This window comes from Mesoplodon bidens (genome assembly GCF_964165515.1).
Source record: "Mesoplodon bidens genome assembly, chromosome: 13".
Classification (NCBI taxonomy): domain Eukaryota; kingdom Metazoa; phylum Chordata; class Mammalia; order Artiodactyla; family Ziphiidae; genus Mesoplodon; species Mesoplodon bidens.
This window is the reverse complement of record NC_138169.1, coordinates 13426005-13450369: the sequence shown is the minus strand read 5'-3', so window position 1 is coordinate 13450369 and position 24365 is coordinate 13426005. Positions and strand designations below refer to the sequence as shown.

General features: G+C 37.5%; 1 protein-coding gene across 2 annotated transcripts in view; it reads right to left on the bottom strand.

Moving 5' to 3' along the window:
* MED13L (mediator complex subunit 13L) overlaps nt 1-24365 on the bottom strand; it is a 288468-nt gene that overhangs the window by 52833 nt on the left and 211270 nt on the right. For both annotated transcript variants that reach the window (XM_081252288.1, XM_081252289.1), the window contains exons 5-8: nt 7431-7576; nt 3904-4098; nt 3349-3537; nt 510-675 (exon numbers count right to left, since the gene is read on the bottom strand). In XM_081252288.1, coding sequence (XP_081108414.1) covers nt 510-675; nt 3349-3537; nt 3904-4098; nt 7431-7576 — 696 coding nt within the window. The remainder of the gene's footprint in view (nt 1-509; nt 676-3348; nt 3538-3903; nt 4099-7430; nt 7577-24365) is intronic.

The window sequence follows — 24365 nt, the reverse complement described above, 5'->3', positions numbered from 1 at the left end:
GTTGAGTAGGGGAAGAAAAGAATTTCCCCAAGTCAAGAAACAGAAGCACAGCAGCTACTAAACACCCCTCTAATTGTCATCAGTTCAGTTCAGAAATGCATTGTCAATTAAAGAATGAGGCTAATGTATAATAGAAAACATGGCAAAGAAGGTCATTTCCCTTTGTAAACAGGAAACATTCATTAGTAGGTATACAGGGAAAAACCATACCCACAATTACTGTCCTGACACTCAGAGTGAATCTCTGAGCCAGCTGTATTAAAAAATGTCAGATGAACACCATGACAATCTTGAGATGATCAGGGACTTCAAATTTTTCCTGGATAGTCAAATTATTTTAACACCTTTGTTTTGAATTTTACCCTATTATGTTCAAAAAGATGAACTAACAATCCAGTGACCCTCTCAGGGTTTGGTCACACAACAGCACAATGTGATGGATCCTCTTCATGTAGTAATAAAAGACATGGTTACTAAACCACGATCCAGACAAAATGCAAAAAACATACTTGGACTGCGTTCTGTTGAGGATGCATTCCTTCCAGACTCGATGGACCATATGATTGTGGAGTTTTGGAGGAATCTTCCCCGATCTCTTTGGACTGTGCATAGTTATCATCCCCCCATCTTGGGAACCTAGGTGACTGACAGCACTCTGTGTCCCTCCACTCTCACCTAGGAAAGAAAGACAATTTGGAATGTCAGAATTTTCTGAAAAGGTCTCCTAGTGCACAGACTGCTGGCTTATTTAACATAAATATTTAATTGTTGAAAGTGATCACGTGGCTTTGCTGCTACCCCTGACAATAACACTATCTGTAGCTATGAGTAAATTTGCATCAGTATAGCTTTCAATCACATCAATACTCACACTCACATGCCCTCAATGGCATATCCAACCAGAGGCATTCCTACTCCACGGGTATTGGAGACAACTTACATGGGAGGATTCAAACATGACAATATTAAAGATATAAACATGCATGGGTTGTTTGAATTTTTAAAGCCCAATGCAATAAATAAGTCTCAAGGCAGAACAAAACAGTAGAGGGAGCTTTATGCTCATGTAGCTAAATGGCTGTGTAACATCTGCAGGCAGTGCCCTGGGTAAGAGAAAGAAATTCTTAAGAAGGTCAAATTTCAAATCTGTGTGTGGAACTGTTCATCCTTATGCCTGACACCACTTATGAAAGCTTAATACTAAAACACTGAAAGAAGTTGACTCAACATTTTATATCAGAGGATTAAAAATTCACTGGTTTCTCTCTAATAACTCCAGTTAGTTTTTCCAACTGTACTTGGCATTGTAATCCATTTTCTACTATGTCTACTATAATTGCTGATAAAACCAGTTATTGGTTATAAGTATTTTACTACTTCCATCTCATACAAGACAAACACTGAAGTCAATTTCCAGTATTAAATTCTGATTCAACTACTTTTATCTATTTGAGTTCATAAACATATTGTGGGTTTTACTCTTGATAGAACTACGATGCAAAACATCTTGATTGAAATGATCAATTTTAAGCACTCTGAAAGGCCTCCACTCTCGTGTGAAAAAGAAAGAAACAACCTTAAATCACAAACTAATATTCTTGGTATCACTGCAAAACAACCATTATATGAGTTGAATGGTTAGTCTCAGCTCTATTTTTTTGCTGTACGCGGGCCTCTCACTGTTGTGACCTCTCCCGTTGCGGACACGCAGGCTCAGCGACCATGGCTCACGGGCCCAGCCGCTCCGTGGCATGTGGGATCTTCCCGGACCGGGGCACGAACCCATGTCCCCTGCATCGGCAGGCGGACTCTCAACCACTGCGCCACCAGGGAAGCCCCAGTTTAAAGTAGTTTTAATAAAAACTGATTGATGGCAAATCCTTTCATAAGAGATCATCCAAATTCTCTGCTCTACCATATTAGAGCCAGATGTAGTACATTTTTTCACCATCTTAGCAACTATAAGGCTCTTAAAAACAAAGGCTAGGGACGTTCCTGGTGGTCCAGTGGCTAGGACTCCACGCTTCCACTCCAAGGGGCAGGGGTTCGATCCCTGTTAGAGGAACTAAGATTCCGCAAGCCATGTGGCACGGCCAAACCCTCCCCCCTCTCCCCACCAAAAACCCAAAGGCTACGTGTTGTCCATTTCTGTCTCCCACACAGTATCTGAGTAATTCTTTCCAGATAACTTAATACTGTGTGCTGAAACTGGAGTTTTGAGCACTGCTTTAAATTTCTTACACTACTGTTTGTATATTGCTTTATTGTTTACCAAGCACTGTCAAGTACATGATCTAATATGTATAATAACCCTGGAAACTATATAGTATTTAACAGAGAAGGAAACTGGTGTTCAGAGCAAGTATGAGAATTAAATAAGGTCACTCACCTAGTAGAAACTACAGCTAGGTTTTAAAATTAGATTCAATCACAGTCTATACTTTTCCCCAATATATTATTTAACCATGAACATTTACTGAATGCCACTACATGCCAAGCACTATGCTAGAAACTCTGAAAACCTGTCTTATCTGACCCTCACGAAACTCACCACATGATGAGCATATATCATGTTTGACGGTCTGTTTTCAAAGTTTAGCGGCCAAGGCTTTACTTACTCTGATGCTCCTGCCAACACGGCCCACATTAAATACCTATAATTAATCTCATTTCAGCTCAAGTATGATGAGTATCCTTTTCTTAGTGACTAGATTTTCAATTAAAATGAAGTCAACTGCAACAACAAAAAAGTTAATATAGGATATATACTACTCAACAAAGAAGGCAACATTCTCCCAAATTAAACAGTTTCTGTATTTTTCCAAGAAGGAAGAATGTTGAAATTGACAAATTTTTCAAATGTAATTAATATTGAAAGGACAAGACATTTATTCAGAGATCCTGGATGTTAGACTAACTTTATAATATAATAAGGAAAGAGAATTCATCCAAGACTTGTCCCTGGCTGGCAACAGCCAACTGGGCAAAGGCATCAACTATTCTCTGATTTGGTATTTTCCATTTTTTTTTTTTTTTTAAAGAAAAGAAACTCACATCTTGTCTCCTAAATGCACCCACATCAGTATAAAAGAGCAGATGCACATGGAAAACTTACAAGAAACAATTAAACTGTGTAATTGGAGTAAAGACTAATACAGGCACAATTAAAATTCTGAAGCTCATAAATTCTGTTTGTTTACAATTTTCCTTCTCCATTTTGTAAAATCCCCACATTACTCTATCTCCATCTCTTCCACCAGGAATTTCTCAATGTGTTTTCTCACCTGTTCCATGGCAAGGGAACTACATGATTTTCTGGGATCTCTTCCACACCTGGACTGCACTCACCTATGACAGCCTGTTCTGGAGAGGTGGGCGGGGTGAGCGGCATCCCACAGTTACTTGGGTCCTTCACACTACCAAGTCCCTGCTGCCCAACTGTAATATGGCCTCCGGTACCAGCAACACTCTGAGGAACTGGGAGGTCATTCTGAGAGATCAAAACAAAAGCTGAAGGATAAACCATCCGAACACCACCTGTGAGGAAAGAGAGAGAGAGCACCAGGCCTGAGAAAAAGTTCACACTCGACCGCCAAATTCATTATTCCAGTGGTCAGAGTCAAAGCTCACTAGGTACTGCCAAAAGTGATAGGTTTCGTCCTTTCATAAGTTAATAGCTATTTAAACATGTGTTCCAACATTATCATAATAGCATTTGGAATATGGGGACCATTGGTGCTTCAGGCAAGATAACTACTCAGCAAATACCACTGTGTCAAGAGAATTCAAAAAGATGGGAAAATTATGGAGATTATTTTTGATGAATCTGAATGATTATCTTTTTAAATTAAGGAAGATGAAGAAGATAGAATTAAGTTCTTCAGGCAAAATATTTTCTCTTACCAACAATTACTTCTACTGCCACGGGGAAATCATCATCATACCCCAACTCCTCCTCTTCTTTCAATTCTTCTTTCTTTTTCAGCACCATTGGGTAGAAATACTGCCATTCCTCAATCAACTTACGGGTGGCTGGGTCTGACATCTTGTATGCTTGGCCTGTTAGCGTGCCATTTAAGCCATAAGGACTTACCAGTACTAAAGCAGAGAGGAGAAAAATATGTTACAGAGCACAGTAATAATTCCTGCTTAAGTGTAATGCTACATGTATGGTAATTTTTAGGGTGAAGCATAGTATCACTTAATGTATATTGCTCTTTATTTCGTAACTCCTTTTAAAGTGTAATTTTTAAAACTTTCTCATTTTAGTACTTCTTATTTATATGGCTCTCAACTCAAATCAATTTTTGCAGGAAATCAGATGGGGGAGGTCTAACACTGTCTGACAGCTGTATCAACAAACAATATATAAACTATCTATACATTAAAGCATATAAACATCTGTTTGGTAATAGCTTATACAATGTGAATACTGAATCTTCCATGACAGAAAAAGACCATTCAATACATATACCCCCAAACCAGTCTAGGACTTGAACATTCTTCCTATCGTTTCCTGAGGCTTCCTAAATATTTGAGGTAATTTTAAAATAATATATACATAAAACATCTAATAGCAGGAAAGTCTTAATGTACCAAGTCTGAAATATAATGTTATGTATAATTTCAATTATGACTGTTTTGGAGGTCTGCTGATTAAACAACTCAAATTAAAATTTATTTTACGCAAAATAAAGGACTCAAAGTCCCTCTCTCTCTTATTCTTTCACTGTTTGACCTTGATGTCATTTTCACTGAGCTAGACACAAAAATGTAGCTAATGTAATACTATATAAGTCAGCCAGTTCTTAGTCTCATGGTGAGTATTTTGACCTTCTGAATAACACTTTTCTGGGGATAAAGGTCACTTTTCTTTAATCCTGATTTATAAAAAAAAAATCTCAGCATAGGCATTAACTGGGAGGTCCTTTTGGGGGATGGCTTTATTTTTTTAACAGCTGGATGATGTATCACATCAATCAAGACAGAGATGGCTGTAGACATCACAGATTTCGTGTTGCCTTTCTGCTGTTCTGTACTGATCCAAATGGGATAAAAATACGGATCTAACCAACACACATAATCAAGGGCAATTTTCCTGTTTTAACACTTCTAGGAAATCTCCACATCAATATGGTTAATTATGTTCACTATAATTATCTATATGCCAACACCTGCCCTAAGAATGTACCTTCTCCTCACCAATCATGGGAAATAGGCAGGATAATGCCCCACAAAGTCTTCCATGATTCAAGGTATTAGTAAGAAACCAGTAAGATTTAAAATAAGTAGTCTATAGGGACCTGGTATTGCCAATACTATCTTTCCTCATGACTAGTAATGCCCTCTGTTATTATCATAAGTAAATGCTTTTATTTTGCTTGACAAAATCTAAAGTCAGGGACTTCCCTGGTGGCACAGTGGTTAAGAATCCTCCTGCCAATGCAGGGGACACGGGTTCGAGCCCTGGTCCAGGAAGATCTCATATGCCACGGAGCAACTAAGCCCGTGAGCCACAACTACTGCAGCCCGCATGCCTAGAGCCTGTGCTCCGCAACAAAGAGAAGCCACTGCAATGAGAAGTCCACGCACTGCAACAAAGAGTAGCCCTCGCTCGCCACAACTAGAAAAAGCCCGCGCACAGCAACGAAGACCCAACACCAATAAATAAATAAATTAATTAATTAATATAAAAAATCTGAAGTCAGATGATCCTCAACACTTTCAGAGTCAAGGAAACACAGTATTTAAATAATCTCATGTATTACTATCTGAACTGCCTTTTAAATGACTCTAGAACAAGGAAACACGGTATTTAAATAATCCTGACACAGTATTTAAATAACACAGTTTTTAAATATGCACATACTGTACAACTCTTAAGTGTACAGTTTGAGAATTGGGTCGTTTCGAATTACAGAGCAGTTCATACATAAAACATCCAAAATTACAGAATAATAAAGTAAATAGCTTAAAATGTGTTGCAAGATGGAGGAAAATGTAGGCAATAATCAGGACACAATTACATGAGGTTCAATGTTCTTTTTTACCTTAAAAAAAACCTTAACAATCTTTAAGGTAAGAAAAAGGTGCTTTCATCAAATTAAATCAGAATCATTTGTAGGAAACCAAAAAGCCATCATAAATAATATGGAGGCTAAATACTCATTTGACAGACTATTATATCAATAAAAATACTTTAGTCAATTTTATTTAAAAATTTTTTTAAATTACATTTTGTGATATACTAAGACTGTTTCAACCAGACATCGCTAGAACTGATAAATTAGATTGAACTAAAAAAGATATTTCTAGGGCTTCCCTGGTGGCGCAGTGGTTGAGAGTCCGCCTGCCGATGCAGGGGACACGGGTTCGTGCCCTGGTCTGGGAAGATCCCACATGCCGCGGAGCGGCTGGGCCCGTGAGCCATGGCCGCTGAGCCTGCGTGTCCGGAGCCTGTGCTCCGCAACGGGAGAGGCCACAACAATGAGAGGCCCGCGTACCGCAAAAAAAAAAAAAAAAAAAAAGATATTTCTATATGGTTCAATTTAATATTATAACATTTAAAAAGAGTTATTCATAGGGGCTTCCCTGGTGGTGCAGTGGTTGGGAGTATGCCTGCCGATGCAGGGGACACGGGTTCGTGCCCCAGTCCGGGAAGATCCCACATGCCGCGGAGCGGCTGGGCCTGTGGGTCATGGCCGCCGAGCCTGCGCGTCCGGAGCCTGTGCTCCGCAACGGGAGAGGCCACAACAGTGAGAGGCCCACGTACCGCCAAAACAAAAAAGAGTTATTCATAGAAAAGTATGAATTCCAAACACAAAACCAAAGCTTTAGAATGCACAGCTAGAGAAAAAGGGACATAGCATTATTTTGGTGATATTTAGGTGATTAGTTGAGAACTAATAAAAATAAGAATGTAAGTTAAATTACAACCAAATGCCTACAAACAATGTAGTCTATAATTAAAAGAAATAAGATATTAATATCAATGAAACTACATACTATACAACTCTAGAAATTTGATTTTGGTTGAAATTTCAAATAGTACAAAGTTTAACAGTAATTTTCTGTAAGTCATTACATTCCTAAAACCATGGGACAATGAAAACCTTTAATTTATAATATTTGTCAATTACTCATTGGATTATATTTTTCAAATACTTATTAATCCTCTTGATATAAAGGAAATTCTCCACATTTTATTCCTCAATACACATAAGACCATGTTGTATGTGAGGAGCTTTTAGTAAAAAACTAGCAAGCTATTATCACTTACTTGTGGTCTTCTCTTTCTTCTTCAGAAATCGATCCTTATTGCTTAGCTTAACTATTCAAGACAGTATCTCATTCTGTAAAACCTTACTGGGAAAGGTGGCTATCCACTTGGTGGGGAGGGGTGGAGAGCAGGGACATCATCTTTTACTTACCTTGAAATGGTGCAGGTGAAGACTGAGCCATGTGTATATGCTCCTCATTGATCAAATAAATTGGCTGGTGTTGGGCAATCTCCACACTGGTGCATACATTACTTTCCCCATGAAGAAAGAATGTGAAAGCACAGGACAAATGCTCACTAAAATAGAAAAAATGAGAAACTCAGCTCTACATTTTCGTAGGAAACAGGTGCTAGTGACAGGAACTACAGATGTGACACAGCTTTACTTTATTACCATCCAGCAAAGCCTGCCCCTGATGATATTAATAAGTACAAACTTTTAGTTGACTGTGGACAAATAACAATAACTTGACAAACTAAATAAAAAATGCCAGATAAATAGAAAAATTAGTTATGTTCCACTCTGAAATTGAAAGCTATTGTGCAGAATGCTTTCTGTTTCCTTTGGATAAAGTCTCCTATGCCAACTATAAACTCCTAAGGACAGAAGAAGAATCATCACATTTTTCTACCTTCTCATGTATTACTATCTGAACTGCCTTTTAAATGGCTCTAGAACAATGACAAAAGAGTTCTGCATATGTTTGGTATGACATAACAATAAGATCAAATTTACAAGCTTACAGTGTTACAGTAAGGTTAAAATTACTGATCTAAAAACAGCAATCAACAACCCTGCTGTATGTAAATTCCCCATATACAACTGATAAGGTAATATGAGCCTCTAAATAGGCTGGTAATCTATTATATTTAATTTTTACAATTTACCTCTGATCACAAAATTTTATTAAAGCATTCCATTTTCCACACAGTTAGCTAAAAATTGATAAAAATGATGTGCCTTGGAGAAAAATAATTTCAAAATTAATATAGTGGCACATTCTTTCAAAGTTGTTAACTTTGGCCCTAAGCCACCCATAACATCTCCATTTCTCAAGACAGCTTATAAGAACATTTGCCTGATGAACCAAAATCACTGTATTCCAGGCAACCACCATTTAAAAACTCATCTCCAACATTTCCTTCTTTTCAAAAGTTCTCTAAAATATTATAAAGTGTACTTTGAGTACTACTCAAAAAATTAAAATTTTAAGTATAAAATTATAATGCTTTACCGAGAAATGAAATAAAAATGATAAAATTTTCACTCTATCCCACAGTGAAGCATATATATTCTTCCTTGACAAGCATGCTGAGATGATTTGAGAAAATTTTGTATTTTACTAGAATGTGAAGCTTCGTCAATAGGAAACACCTAGTCTTGATATTTGGGTATTTAGCACAACAGAGTGTCTTTTTTAAAAATTAATTAATTAATTGATTGATTGATTTTTGGCTGTGTTGGGTCTTCGTTTCTGTGCGAGGGCTTTCTCTAGTTGCGGTGAGTGGGGGCCACTCTTCATTGCGGTGCACGGGCCTCTCACTGTCGTGGCCTCTCTTGTTGCGGAGCACAGGCTCCAGATGCGCAGGCTCAGTAGTTGTGGCTCACGGGCCCAGTTGCTCCGCAGCATGTGGGATCTTCCCAGACCAGGGCTCGAACCCGTGTCCCCTGCATTGGCAGGCGGATTCTCAACCACTGCACTACCAGGGAAGCCCCACAACAGAGTATCTTAATCTTAAGATAGCATCTACAATTTTGTTAAGAATTTTGAAAAATTTAAACATCTCCTTAACACCATACATCTAAGTTTCAAGTTCACAAAGAGGAATAATGCATGTAAGTTAAATGTATATAAGTATAAAGCAGTATCAATAGTAAAAACGTGCTGTCCTTTATTTATGGAAATGACCCTGAAAACATATCATCCTCCATGCACAACATTATGCCAGGCCCATAAGAACACCAAAATACAGATGAACTGATTGTGGATTTGTAATTTTCCATTTGTAAAATTCAGCGGAGGAGCTGGAGCTGACTTATCCCTATTGTGCCTACTATCCCATGTAGTCATCAGAATATTTATAAGACAACTGGTTAGAGTTACAGATACTGAGTACAGCCCAGAGTATGTTCTCATTCCACTGAACACAAATGCAACCAACATTTAACCAACCAGTAAGTGAGGAGAATGGTGCAAGAAGCCTGAAGTGACAACAAATAAAACAGGATCCTTGTCCTCAAGGAGCATATAAACTAACAAAAGATTGATATAAATGCATATTAACAAAATAAAGCCAAGCACAAATACAGAAATAGAAAAACCAAAATGCCACGGGAAGGCTAAAGGATACTAATTTTTTCAATTTGGAAGATCCAAATGCTTCAAGAAGATGAAATCAAATGAAAGGCTGATTTCAGTGTAGAGAGAAAAGAAAGAGAGGAAATATGAGGCAAGGAGTAGATGCAGTGAGAACAGGATATAGCTTAGAAATTCTAAAAGGAGGAGAGACATGACATGATGGGAAAGGAGTTTGGAAAAGAAGTCAGAGGTCACCCTTGAGACAACCAAAATTCTTGCATGTAAAATATAGCAGGGAGCCGATTTAAGGTTTGGTTTTTAAAAGTCAGCTAAGTCTAAAGAATCGTGATAAAAACCTCAGAATAGCATTCATCTGAATTTGCTATGTCCCAAAAGACACAGAGAAGCACAAATGAAAAGGTAGGAAGTGAATCAATGGCCTATTTTTTATATTGATAACTTTAAAAACAAAACATGTTTTTTAAAAGAGACAAAACTACACAAGAAAAAGAGCAAGTTATGGGTGAAATATAACAGAAGCCACCAGTAAGTATAAAATGTTTGGTATGTTACTTCGCTGTTCTGATCATAGTTTCCTCATATGTAAAATCAGCTGCTGGCACAAATTGCTGGGCCCCCCAGAAGTAATAATTCAGAAGGTCCAGGATGGGCCCGAAGAAGCTACATTTTTACCAAGTTCTCAGTGATGCTGCTGCTGCTACTCCTAGCCCAAGGACCACACATTGAGAATCACTGAACTTTATGGTACATAAATCTTTTTCCAGCTATAAAATTTATTTTTCTCTAATATTACATGAAACAAGAGGGCAAGGAGGACAACTCTGACACTAGAGAGTAGAATTCTCCTGAAGTATACACTTAAAAACCTAATAATTTTGGTTGCCTTTGGGGAATGAAGTGGCATGACTCCAGGATAAAGAAAGAATTCACAATATTCTTTTATACTTTTTGCATGTGGGGCCATGTGTCACACAGAAGTAACGGAGGCAAGATCTGAAGGAAGCCCCTGCCTCTCATCTTGTGCAGTGGGCTTGCTGGCCCAACTAGAGGAATCCACAGTGTTTCATCTCGCCATTTGGCTCTTAGTTCAAGTCTACTGAGATCATCTTTGATTTTGATTCTGTTATCCAGCATATAGGATATGTAATCAGCAAGCCATCAATATCTTTATCCATGTCATTGCTAAAAACGGTGAATAAGACTATACTGAGGAAAGAATCCTGTGTCATTTTATGAGGTAATTCCCAAGTTGCAAATTCTCCCAAGTGCTGCCACACATTTACTATTTCTTGTCTACAAAGGACAATCTAAAAGATTAATATGTCAAATGTCTTTATAAAATGCAGATACACAACAACGACCATATTACCCTGACCTAGAAACCTGCCTAAAAGTAAAATTCAGGTAGTATGATAGAAGTCAACCCCCCTAATTTACAGATGAGAAAACAAGGATAAAAACTGTGGCTTGCAAATGCCATTCTTAGAAACACAGCTGGAATTAGACTTGAAATTTAGTGATCTTTCCTCTAGCTAGATTGTCTATAAATGAGAATACTAATTTCTATCTCTACCAACTTATATTTTTAAATAGGTAAATGAGATCAGAATTGTGAATGAACACTGAAAACAAGTTCATTGATTACAATGAACTTTGTAACATTTATTACAAAGTTAGGAGGTAAAACTTATTACAAGCTTCATACATGTTCTTGCTTCTTCTCACCCATTACCCACTTTTACCTGAACCTTTAACCACTCAACTCCATCTATTTCATACACTCTCATCATCTAATTCAGGGGAAGGCAAATCTGTGCCCAAAGTTACACAATAGTTTAGAGCACAGTTGGAATAAGAATTCAGGTCCCCCTCTTAACATGGTGTTCACAGTGCATTCATGATGTTTCTACCTTCGATGTTTCTACCTTAGGTCAATGCTACCTTCGCCCTGTATAATACATTCCATCATCAGCATGACCACATACTTTGTAACTTAAGTCACTCCCTGCATCATTTCTATTAACCCCCTACTGCCACAGACCAGAAGGTACTATTCAAATGAATACACACTGTAATTTCACCCGAACTAAAGTTGGAGCCTAGCCCCTGTTCTTTTAGGGTGCTCCACTTAACAAATATTCCAACGTTCTCAGCTCCGTTTATTCTCCCCTCTTTACTCAGTAAATAAGGTCTGATGTAGGCAATTCTTCATTTAACCTCCTTTTTGCCTTAAACATGTATGTAGTTACACTTACCTCACTCTTCCCCAGAGTCCTAGAGGATTACAGATTTCCTTTTCTCTGTAAAAGTACTCCCATTCTCATTCTCTGCCACTCCTGAGTGGTCTTTATTTCTACCTCTTTACTTGCTCTTCACTTGAGCATGTTACTCCTTTAGGGCTCCTTTATCTTTCTCCCTCTATTGACTAAGATCAAATAATCAACATGTAAATAAAATGATTAGTATAATAGTATTAATACTAATATCACTAAATAACCTGTCTATAAATAACTTTTGTGTTATAAAAGAAATTAAAAAGAAAAAAGAAATAAATAATAAATATACTAAGATATAAAATAATGGGAGTGTTATTTTAAAAAGGAATAGGTCAGAGAAAAACTTTTCTGAAAGAAGGGGGAGCATTTAAACTGAGGTGTGAATCTTAAGAAAACTATATGTGCAAAGATATTGGATTAGAGATATTTCCTTTTAAAAGGAAATATTTCCTTTAAAAGGAAAGGAAATTTTAAAAAGGAAAAATTTAAAGCATTTATTCTTTTTTTTTTTTTTTTCGTACGCGGGCCTCTCACTGTTGTGGCCTCTCCCGTTGCAGAGCACAGGCTCCGGATGCGCAGGCTCAGCGGCATGGCTCACGGGCCCAGCCGCTCTGTGGCATGTGGGATCTTCCCGGACGGGGGCACGGACCCACGTCCCCTGTATCGGCAGGCGGACTCTCAACCACTGCACCACCAGGGAAGCCCCAAAGCATTTATTCTTTAAAAAAATTTTTATTAGAGTATAGTTGATTAAAAAAGGAAATTTTTAAAAAATTTAAAAACATTTTAATGGCTGCATCATTGTGAAAATGAAGACAACTGTAAGATGAATTTGGAAATACAGATATAATTTGTTCCCTCTCTATCAAAAAGATAAAGGTCATCAGAATGGCTGAAAAATAATAAATCCATCTATATAATGCTTACAAAAGACATACAAAATCAAACCACACCAAAAAAAAAAAAAAAGAGTAGAAAATGATATTCCAGGTAAATCCAAATAAAAATAAAGCTGGTATAGAAACAGCAATAAACAAAATATTTTTAAAACTTAGGTTCATCATTACAGAATAATAAACAGAGGAATCCAATAAGAAATTTAAACAATCCTGAGTGTGTAAGTACACAGTCATATGGTATGCAACATAACTTAGAAATATATAAAGAAAAAAATGGTAGAATTACAAGGAGAAACTTATAAATCTTTGATAAATATTTTAACACACTTATCTCAGTATTTAATAAGCAAATTATTCAGAATACCAAAAAAAAAGACAAAAATATACTAACTTAAATATATATGTTGGCTTTCAAGAAATAATCTGTTCTCTTTCCAAGGACACATGGAAGATGTACAAGAAAGGACTGGGAACTAGGATACAAGACAAGTCCTAAATTTCAAAGAACTGATATCACACAGACTATACACTCTTTAATCACAGTGCAATTTAGTTAGAAATCAACAGTTTAAAAAATAAAGGTTAGGGCTTCCCTGGTGGCGCAGTGGTTGAGAGTCCGCCTGCCGATGCAGGGGACACGGGTTCGTGCCCCGGTCTGGGAGGATCCCACATGCCGCGGAGCGGCTGGGCCCGTGAGCCGTGGCTGCTGGGCCTGCGCGTCCGGAGCCTGTGCTCTGCAGGGGGAGAGGCCACAACAGTGAGAGGCCCGCCTACCGCAAAAAAAAAAAAAATAAAAATAAAAATAAAAAAAAATAAAGGTTAAAGTAAAATCCCTTTGTTTGGAAACTTGAATATGCACTCCTTAAATAAATCCTGGGTTACAGAGGAAATCACAATGGAAATCAAAAAAATGTTTAAAACTGAATGACAACAAAAGTAATACATGTCAAAATCTGAGAGATACAGTGCTTTGAGAGTAATTTATATCCTTATATGACTAAAAGGAAGTCTTAAAATAAGTGAGATAAGCTTTCAAATCAAGAAGTTGGACGGGGAGACAACAAAAAACAGTCAACTCAATGGAAATAGAAGGATGAAAATAATGACAAAAACACAAAAACTTAGGCGGGGGGAGGAGAAGAGAGGCAATAGAAATGATTAACAAAATCAAAACTTGGACTTCCCTGGTGGTGCAGTGGTTAAGAATCTGCCTGCCAGTGCAGGGGACACAGGTTTGAGCCCTGGTCCAGGAAGATCCCACATGCTGCGGAGCAACTAAGCCCATGTGCCACAATTACTGAGCCTGCGCTCTAGAGCCCACGAGCCACAACTACTGGGCCCGTGTGCCACAACTACTGAAGCCCGTGCGCCTAGAGCCTGTGCTCCTCAACAAGAGAAGCCACCACAATGAGAAGCCCATGCACTGCAACGAAGAGTAGCCCTCGCTCCCTGCAACTAGAGAAAGCCCACGTGCAGCAACGAAGACCCAACGCAGCCAGAGATAAAATAAATTAATTTAAAAAAAGAAATGTATCCTTTATTAAAAAAACAAAATCAAAACGTGTTCTTTGAGCACATTAAAAGAAAACAAACCACTAAGCCAACTGATTCGAGGAAGGGAAGGAGGGAAGATGCCTATGCAAGGAGGGAGGGTCACCATCAAACAATCCTGAAAACCAAAAAGAGGAAGTAACCTGAGGCACTGACCACTGGGCACCAAGACTGGACACTTACTGCAAATGCCTTTTTGTTGTTGTTGTTCATGCTCTTCTTTTGTCTAGAATAAACTTCCCCTCTCCTTCATCTAATTCCTACTCATCTCTTTCAAGAAATCATCTTTAAAGCCCCAGAATAAGCAAAATGCTCCCAAACTACTCTGTATATATACCTCAGTCAAAGCACCTCAGTGTTCTTAAGTTTTATGTCTAGTCCATCTGACTAAGTTTTGTGAGGACAAAAATCGTGTTTTATCTATCATTTTGGACCCCCATACTTAGCATGGTGCTTGGACTGGGTAGATGCTGCATTAATCACTTACTTGAGTTTGTGATACTTTGTACCTTTCCTCTAAAATTTTCTGGCATTTTATTTGGAGACTGTGAAATAACCATGGAATTCTGAGTCATGAGACAGGGAAGAATATGAGGGGGAAAAAAAGCTGTGATATTCCAGCCAAGAATTTATTAGGGGAAACCTACCCCTAGTCTTGAGAATTTCTGACAATTCCTCTATCTGTTCTTCTAGAGGGAACCTGCTTGGGGGATATCACTGACAGCTATGGAGTAGAATATGGTATGACTCTCTTTGGGACCCAAGATAGTTTATATTCTCTGAACTAGAAAGGAGACTAGCACAGAATAAATAAGGACTAACCATACAGATCAACAGGGTATTCTCTTCTGTAAATGCCATTGAGGAATTCTGTTCCTTTACTCTGTCTATTATCTACTCTAAGTAGTATGGCCAAATCAGTCCTCCTAAAACATTTATTATCAAAATCTATACTATTAAATCAATCCCATGTCATAGTTCCCACTGCCCAGAGGGAAAAAACTACACCCCCTTCATATCAGGCAAGGCCTTCTAGACTCTGGTACAACCCACTTTTTTTTTTTAACGTAGTATTTAAAACCTTACTTCCATGTATAAACTCTCAGTGACAGCCAGTTTGGAATGGTTAATACTCTGTGCATATCCCACTTACATTCCTATAACTCCACACAATTTCCTATTCCTTCCTTCTCCTTAAATCCCATCTTTCAAAGTCCAATATCACTTCTACTTTCTCCATAGAGCCTTCTCATATAAAGCTCTTTTCACACAGACCTCTTCATTCTGTGCTACCAAGAGTATTTTATTTACCCTTGTTTGGGACCCATACTTTCAAAGGAACTCATTTAATTAACAAGTATTTACCAAGCACACCTACCAATCTTGTACCAAACACTCTGCTGGACTTAGACATGTGGAAATAAACAAGACCAGAATCAGCCCTTGGGTATTTTATAGTTTCTTAAGCAAAGTACCTAAAAACTTTAAAAGGTAGCAAGACCCCAGAGACTTTCAAAGGGGTAGAAATACGAAGATTAAGACATTCTGGTTACCCTCAATTAAAACTGTGTACTTTAATATTAAATCTCAAAAAAGGGGCCCTCATCATATAATTACAATATCTTATATTGGTTTGTACCCTATGCAATCTTAAAGAATTAACAGTTTATAGAAGGAATGAAATGAACCCATGGGAATGAGGAGAGGTCTAGCCAAAAAAACCAAAACAAAACAAACTTTCCTATTATTTATAAAATATCATATATTCCATCTTAGTGTTATAATTGACTCAAATTCTATCTTCTCAGGGGTCCAGTAAGTAAAATTAAACTATATTTCAAGAAAGCCAGTTTCAATCTATCTTCCAGTGTCATCTCTTGCTACATTAATTCATACATCCAGTGGTTCCATCATCCAATTTGTTTCCTTCATAAGCCTTTGTCATAATTTGCAAGTATTTATTTTGATGGTCTCCCCCACCATAATGTAAGCCCCCTGAAAGGAGGAACCATGTCTGTCCCACTGCCCTCTGTATCCTCAGCACCTAGACATATAACACTTAATAGTCACTGAATGGATGAATGCAGTTTTAGTTATAACCAAAGACTAAATGACTTTTCTTTAGCGAGTTCCATCATGAAGAGAACAAGAACAGTTGATGTGCACAATGAATATTTTTAAAGTGGGAAGATTAATTATTATTAATAGAAGGAGGTAAATGTAATTTCCAATGAGAGAAAAAAGGGAACTTTAAATACTGTTTACTTAGGAAACACAAGGGGGGTTGGTGTGAGTTGCATCTGTGTAGTTGGGAAAGGATTTGCAAAAATGTAAAAAAGGAAGTACTGTCTTCCAAATCATTTTATTCTCTTACAATACTCTAAATCTTAAGAACAATTTTTTTTTTACTTCTTACACTGAGTTTTCAGAATTCAAGTATTACATGTGCTTTCAAAATGCATTATGAATATTAATAAACTCCTGTTCTTTTCACAGTGTAAAAGTGTTTTGGTAACAGATTCACAATGCAGAATGCATTTAGATAATTTCATCTAAATGCTTTCTGTGTTATGAAATTATTATCTTAAAATTTTCCAAGTTGTCATTAACCCAATCTCTTGCAAGAAGTAATTTGCCTCACTCTATACATCCTCATTTGGGAATATTTTGCTAATGTTACTTTATCATTTTCTTTCCTTAAAAATATACCATTTACTTTGTCAGCCTTCACAAAGACTACGTTGAGATCCTTTGCTCACTGGCACACTGACCTTTCTCTTACTGGACAGGCCTTAACTTTCACCTCCTTTTTAAAAGATGGTGACATTATATAATATTCAAATAAGAGTTGATTAAATTATTTTATAAAATCCTGAGATGCTCTCACTATTTCAGATATCTTTCTTTTAAATCAGAAGTTAAACCTGATTACAAAGGCAATGAAAATGTCCAGGAGAGTTAATGGCACATAATTTTTTTTTTAAATGAGAGAGTACTTGCATTATAACTGTTAAATGATCATTACAACTCTATGAATCGTCACCCTTCTAAGAAAGTTACCAGTTACATTGTTTCAATACAAAATTGCCTCAGTGAACAATTTTCCTTCATGTATATAGGTATACACATGTGATACAACACATATGTATATATTTATAAATATACACACACATGCAATATAATATATATAAGAGAAATTAAATCAGCAAGCTCTACGACTGATCCTTTCTACCCTTCCAACCTCAAAGCTAAGTCGGTCCTCCTCAGCAGTAAATTCGGCACTGTGGTGGTGCATTAATTCTTCCCCATCACAAGGGTACTGTTCCTGGCACTGTAGTGGTAACAGAGCAGCAACACCTCTTGCATTAATGCAAAAACAATGCTCTAGTGGCCTAAAGGACTTAATGTTTCTCCCTGGGTATCTCACTTACTAGAAGCAAATGACAGCGTGGAGGCTCTGACTCAGTGTATCTTTGATCCAAAGGCAGGAAGAGTGTGAAGGGTTCCCATCCTGATGGTACAAACTATATAATTTTCAAGATGCCAAAATAGACATAGGAGCTGCTCTAGTCAGTGATGTGTGCTTGGAAACCAGAAGCTGATATACACAATATTTGAGGAGACTTATGAAAGTCATCTTATTAAAATCTCTCTTGAGGTTTACTAAACTAGGCCAGGTTATCTAGTCTCAGTCTCTGGATAACCCTTTGAAAATTCAATGGGAGACTGCCTGGCAGAGAATACAGATTAAAGTGACATTTATATTAGGTAACTCATAACCATTAAAGTACTTTTACTGCTCACTTTAAGACGTCCTTGGATTCTTTTATTTTTTTAAGTATAAAACAAAACCTTTAATCTATTTTTTGGTTACTTTAAAAGACAGTAACAACGTTGGGGGGTAGGGGTGGGGGGTAGAGTAGTGGAAGGGTATAGGGAACCACATACATTTTTCTACCATTTTCTCATGAAGTACTAATTAGGCATTATATATCGCTAAGAACAAGAAAGGATCAACTGACACTAAAATAGCTAAGATTTTATATATAGCCTGAGAGCATAAACTAGCCTTTCTCTGTCACTCCTTACTGCTAAACTGAAATGCTATATCTTCCCAAACTACAAAATACATTTGTATAGTACATCTTAAAATCAGTGACTGTCGGGGCTTCCCTGGTGGCGCAGTGGTTGAGAGTCCGCCTGCTGATGCAGGGGACACGGGTTCGTGCCCGGGTCTGGGAAGATCCCACATGCTGCGGAGCGGCTGGGGCCGTGAGCCATGGCCGCTGAGCCTGCGCGTCCGGAGCCTGTGCTCCGCAACGGGAGAGGCCACAACAGTGAGAGGCCCGCGTACCGCAAAAAATAAAAATAAAAAATCAGTGACTGTTTACTTGGTATTTTACACAAATGTCCAACGACCATGACAGATTCTGCTGCTGGAGGAGGAGCCTGAGTGACAGACATGGTGGAGCTCTTGCCAGCTTGAAAGAAACATAGGGACAGACCTCTGACATCTGTCTAGATTCGCACAAGCAGCTCACAGTGGGAGAAATAACCTGCCAAAAAGCATAAAGCAGATGGGAATTCCACTATGCTGCCATTCATCAGGTGAACAACAGCAAGTAGGACTTCACCTATGTGGTCAAATGAAAAAACAGAGACAAAAATAGAAAGAAAACCTGTTAACAAATAAGTGCTAGGTATATAGCCTTTTTGCTTTCATAGACTGTTATTTTTCCATACTCCATTACTATAGTTTCCATCACGTATGAGTATCAACCCTTATTATTTTTTCTTGCCTCATTTTATTTATTGTATGTAAACTACCTTAAATACTTCTAGAACAATATGAGGCAGGTAAAAGAGGGAAGGATCCATGTTGAGACCTTCTTTCTGTCTCATACCCTAATTCTACTCCATAGCATGTTACCAAAGAGCCTGAACGAACTTTTTGGCCCAACCAATATTTAAGGAACTGATACTGTTACAGTTATGTTACAGTATGTGTTTAGTGAGAGCCGTACATAAAGAAACAGGACAACAACAAAATTACTTCATGTCTCTATTTACAGTGATGGTTCTAGCTATATTTTTAAGACACTGTCTACAGTAAAGCAGGAAGAACATCTAACTTTTTATATTGCTCTATTTCAGATCTAGCAGCTGACACTCAATGTAGCTTGGCAAGTTCTTTAAAGGCTTTCCAACATTTGGCATTAGCCTACCAGAGAGCAGGGCCTTTTATATTCAGCTTTGCTGCAAAATGTCTCACTCACCAGTACTCAAAGGAGGTCACAGTTTTCCCAGCAAAAGGAAAATAAAATTGGAGCTGACACTTATTTGGTAGAACGCTGTTATCAGCAAGTATTTATCTGCCATACTCTTCCCATGCCACAGGCCTACACCAGAAGCTAGTTTTTTGTCTTCTTTATTCAAAACACAGTGCAGCCTTTAATCATCAGCACTGCCTGCAATCCCAACTCCCCTATCCCTATTATAAGAAAAATAAATCTGTTGGTTAAGATGAACAAAAATAAACATAAGATGCTTCTATACTTTTCTTATAGTGTACTTAAAACTATGAAGTCAAAGATAGCTACAGGTTTAGCAATATGTTAAACAAATTCTGAACAGAATTAACTTTGATTCTTAATGGTTAAAAGCAATTTCTCCTAATGAGGTAAAATTCAGCTGAGAGGATATAAAAGAAAAAGTAGATACTGGAACTAACGGAGTCATTAGTTGCTATAAATAAGGATGGCATTAGCATCTCATTTAAGAGATCAACAGAATACACAAGATCCTTCAGGTGATGGATGCAGCACCTAAAGAGTTGGTGTATACCCCAGAGACACCCAATAAAAATTCACTCTTCAAACTATTCTAATATATACAGTTGTTACATCAACACTTATTTAATGATAACGACATACAATCAGCATCTGGTCCTTACCAAAAATATGAATGCTTTAAATTATGGATGTTTGATTTTTTTTTTTTTTTTGCGAGCACCAATTTGCAAAAGGTTTCGAGGAAAAAAAAATTCTGACAGAGAATCTCCTTTCATCATCAAGAATCAGTAGCTTAGCCACCTTTCAGACAGTTTAGAAGTTTTTTAAAAGATAATTTCGGGGGAAAAAAAGGCTCTGAAGAAAACAGAACAGATGCTGTGTTTAAGAGTGGCAGTGGAGGGAAGCAGGGGAGAAGAGATGACACATAAGACGGGAGGCAGTGGTGGGTACAGAAGGCGTCTTCTCTGAGGAAGAGCAAACGAGAAGTCAGCCCTGGTGAGACCTCAGAGAGAGGAGTTTAGGTAGAGGGCACATACGAAAGCCAGAAGTACAGGAACAAGCTTAATATGTTTGGGGAACAGAATGGTCACTGTGTTTGAAAGCTCATAAATAGGAAGGAGACAGGTACAAAATGAGATCAAAGAGGTGAGCAGGGGTTGGATCATGTAAACCTTTCAACAATGAGATAGGCCTTGAATTTTATTCTAAATACACTGATAAACCCTGAAGGATTTTAAAGCAAAGGAATTACCATGGTCTCATTTATACTCTGAAAGGATCACCTTTAGTTACTCTCTCAATAATTCATTATGAAGGAGTTAAGAGTAGAAGCAGGAAGACCAGCTAGAAGGCTAGCTTGGAAGCCCAAGTGAGAGAAAAACACGGCTTAGAGTAGGTTGGGTAGCAGTGAAGACTAAGGGACATGGATTCGAAATGTATTTCAAAAAGAGAGCTGACAGGACATGCAGACAAACACACTATGAAGGAAGTCGAACACATTGGTAAGGAAAGAGGTAAGGGTGACATATCATACTTGGAAGATGTTAACTTAGAGATGGTAGTTAAAGCCAAGGGGATAAGTCAGAGCACACAGGTCTGAGTCTGAAAGACTCCAGATATAGAAAAATGATACAACTCAACCTCTGTTGGTTCTTTAAAGAGATGGAGGGGGGGAAATGCAACCGTGTTTTCAGTAAGCCAGTACGTGAAGCCTATCTTTTAATGATCTTTCTCCAAACAATAGGTAAAGAGAGAAAAGAAAGTTACGGTATATTTTTATTCGTTTCTGTGACAGAAACTCCCCCACCCTCCACCCCCATGTGCTGACTTCCATCTGATATTCAACGAATTTAATTGAATCAAACGAACCCATTCAGATTTTCTCCTTTCAAAATCATCTTTTTAAAAAGTAGAATTCGCTAAGTTTAGAAATAAAATTAACTGAAAACAAATAATGAAGTTATAAAATACTATTCGAATCAAATTATCATCTGAATACCAGTTTTTCTAATTAGTAATCACACCTACAACTCTGATTAATATCACAATCTTAACAATAAATGAATCAATCATACAATTTATTTTACATTAAATTCAGAGATTTCCACTTAAAATAATTTTCCCCTTTCATAATGCTAATAAAGTTGATGGAGAAATGTGTTAGTCATTGCATTTCTATGAATCAGGCTGGGTCATCCACTCAAAACACCAGACTCCAAAAGATCTACCACTTTCTCACTGAATGACTCTGACAAAGTCATTTACTAACTTTAAACATACATCAGGACTGGAAACTACCCAAACTCCTATCAATAGCAGAAGAGATAAACAAACTGGGGTATATTCACACAATGGAAAACTATACAGCAATCAGAATAAGTGAACTACAACTACACACAACAACCTGAATAACTAGCACAAACAGTGTTGAACAAGAGAAGACAGAAATAAAAAATATATACGTAGGATTCTATTTATATGAAAAATAAAAACAAATTAAACTAAACTAAACTGTTAGAATAGTGCTCATGCTTGGGAGGGGAGAGGCAGTGACTTGTAAGTAGAATGAGGGAGGTTTTCGGGGTGCTGGTAATATTCTATTTCTTGATATGAGTGCAGATTATATAAATGTGCTCAATTTGGAAAAACTCATTGAGCTTTATACATTATACTGTATACTATACTTCAATAAAAAGTTATACACATGAAATATGAAAGAAATATAGCAAAATGTAAACATTCTGGACCTCATGAGGTTAAACGAGTTGTAAACGCGTGAGTATTTATCTTACTCACTATGATAAACAGAATAATGGTTTCCCAAATATGCCTGTGTCCTAATCTCCAGAACCTGTGAATATGTTATGCTACACAGCAATGGGGAATTAAGGTGCTCATCAAATAACCTTAAAATAGGGAGATTATCTTGGATTATGAAGTGAGCCCAATGTAATTACAAGAGTCATTAATTTAATTTAATTTATTGTTTAATAATAATTTTATTTATTTAATTTATTTAAAAATAATTTTAAATAATTTATTTAAATAAATTTATTTAATTGTGCAAGAAGGAGGCAGAAGAGTCAATGTCAGAGCTGCAGAATGTCAGAAAGACCCAACTAGTCACTGCTGGGTTTGACAACAGAAGGGAGCCACAAGCCAAGGAATGTGGGCAGCCTTTAGAAGCTGGAAAATGCAAAGAAACAGATTTGCCCCTAGAGTGTCCAAGAAGGAATGCAACCCTGCCAACATCTTGATTTTAGCCTGGTGAGGCCCATTTCAGACTTCTGATTTCCAGAACTGAAAAGATAATACATTTGTAAAGGGAGCTAATGATCTACTCTGCTCCAGCTCTATGCTAGTCAGAGAATGCTTAGAGTGTTTGGTTTAATTCTGGATGCCACACTTTAAAAGGATATTATGCAAACTGGAACACACTCAAAAGAAAATGACCAAAAGAACTTAAAGCCACCCAACATGACAACAATTGAAGGAAGTGGAGATATCTAACCAAGAGACAAGACAACTTAGGGAAGAGACAAAAACAATCATACACGAGCCACACTCAAGTAGACCATATTATGAAAACTATTTTGCTCAGCATGGTATTTTACAATCATTGTTGCAACAGTATGTGCTGTCCTCAATTGTGGCAAATATTTTACACACTGATCAAAATGTGGCAACACACTGGTCAAAACTTCATGGTATACTAGAGAACACAGGCACACTGGCCAAGCACCACTGACGTAGACACTACAGAAAAATAGATTTCAATTCAGTATAAAGACCTTCTAACTGGGTTGTTTAAATAAAAAATGGGCTTACAAGAAGGGTAATATATTTGCTGTACCTGAAGGTGTGACGAAGGAAACTCAGGAGTATTGAAAAGGGAAAGGGACAGGATGACCTTTAATGGTGCCTTTGATCCTGAGATTCTAATGATTCCACATTTCGATTCTCAGATAAGTTGTGCCTATTTTAAAATATCCCATATGGACTGATTACTCAGAAGCAAATAGAATACTGAAAGGCAAAACACATCAAATTATAAAGGGAAGATGTACTGAGACAGAGTAAAGAGAAGTATCTTGAAGACACTATTCTTGAAACTTGAAATGTATATTGCTAGTAAAGCCACAAATACATGAATTTTTTTTTAATTAAAAAAAATTTTTTTAATTTATTTTTGGCTGTGTTGGGTCTTCGTTGCTGCACCTGGGCTTTCTCTAGTGGCAGCGAGAGGGGGCTACTCTTCAGTGCGGTGTGTGGGCTTCTCATTGCGATGGCTTCTTTTCTTGCACACAGCACGGACTCTAGGCCCGTGGACTTCAGTAGTTGCGGCACATGGGATCAGTAGCTGTGGCTCATGGGCTCTAGAGCACAGACTCAGTAGTTGTGGCGCATGGGCTTAGTTGGGGCGCAGCATGTGGGATCTTCCTGGACCAGAGATCGAACCTGTGTCCCCTGCATTGGCAGGTGGATTCTTAACCACTGTGCCACCAGGGGAGTCCTTTCATTAATTTTTTAATTGAAGTACAGTTGACTTACAATGTTGTGTTAGTTTCAGATGTACAGCAAAGTGGTTGTTATATATAGTTCTTTTTCAGATGCTTCTCCATTATAGGTTATTATAAGATATTGAATATAGTATAGTCCCCTGTGCTGTACATTAGGTCCTTGTTGTTTATCTACTTCATATATAGTAGTATGTATACGTTAACCCCAAACTCCTAATTTATCCCTAT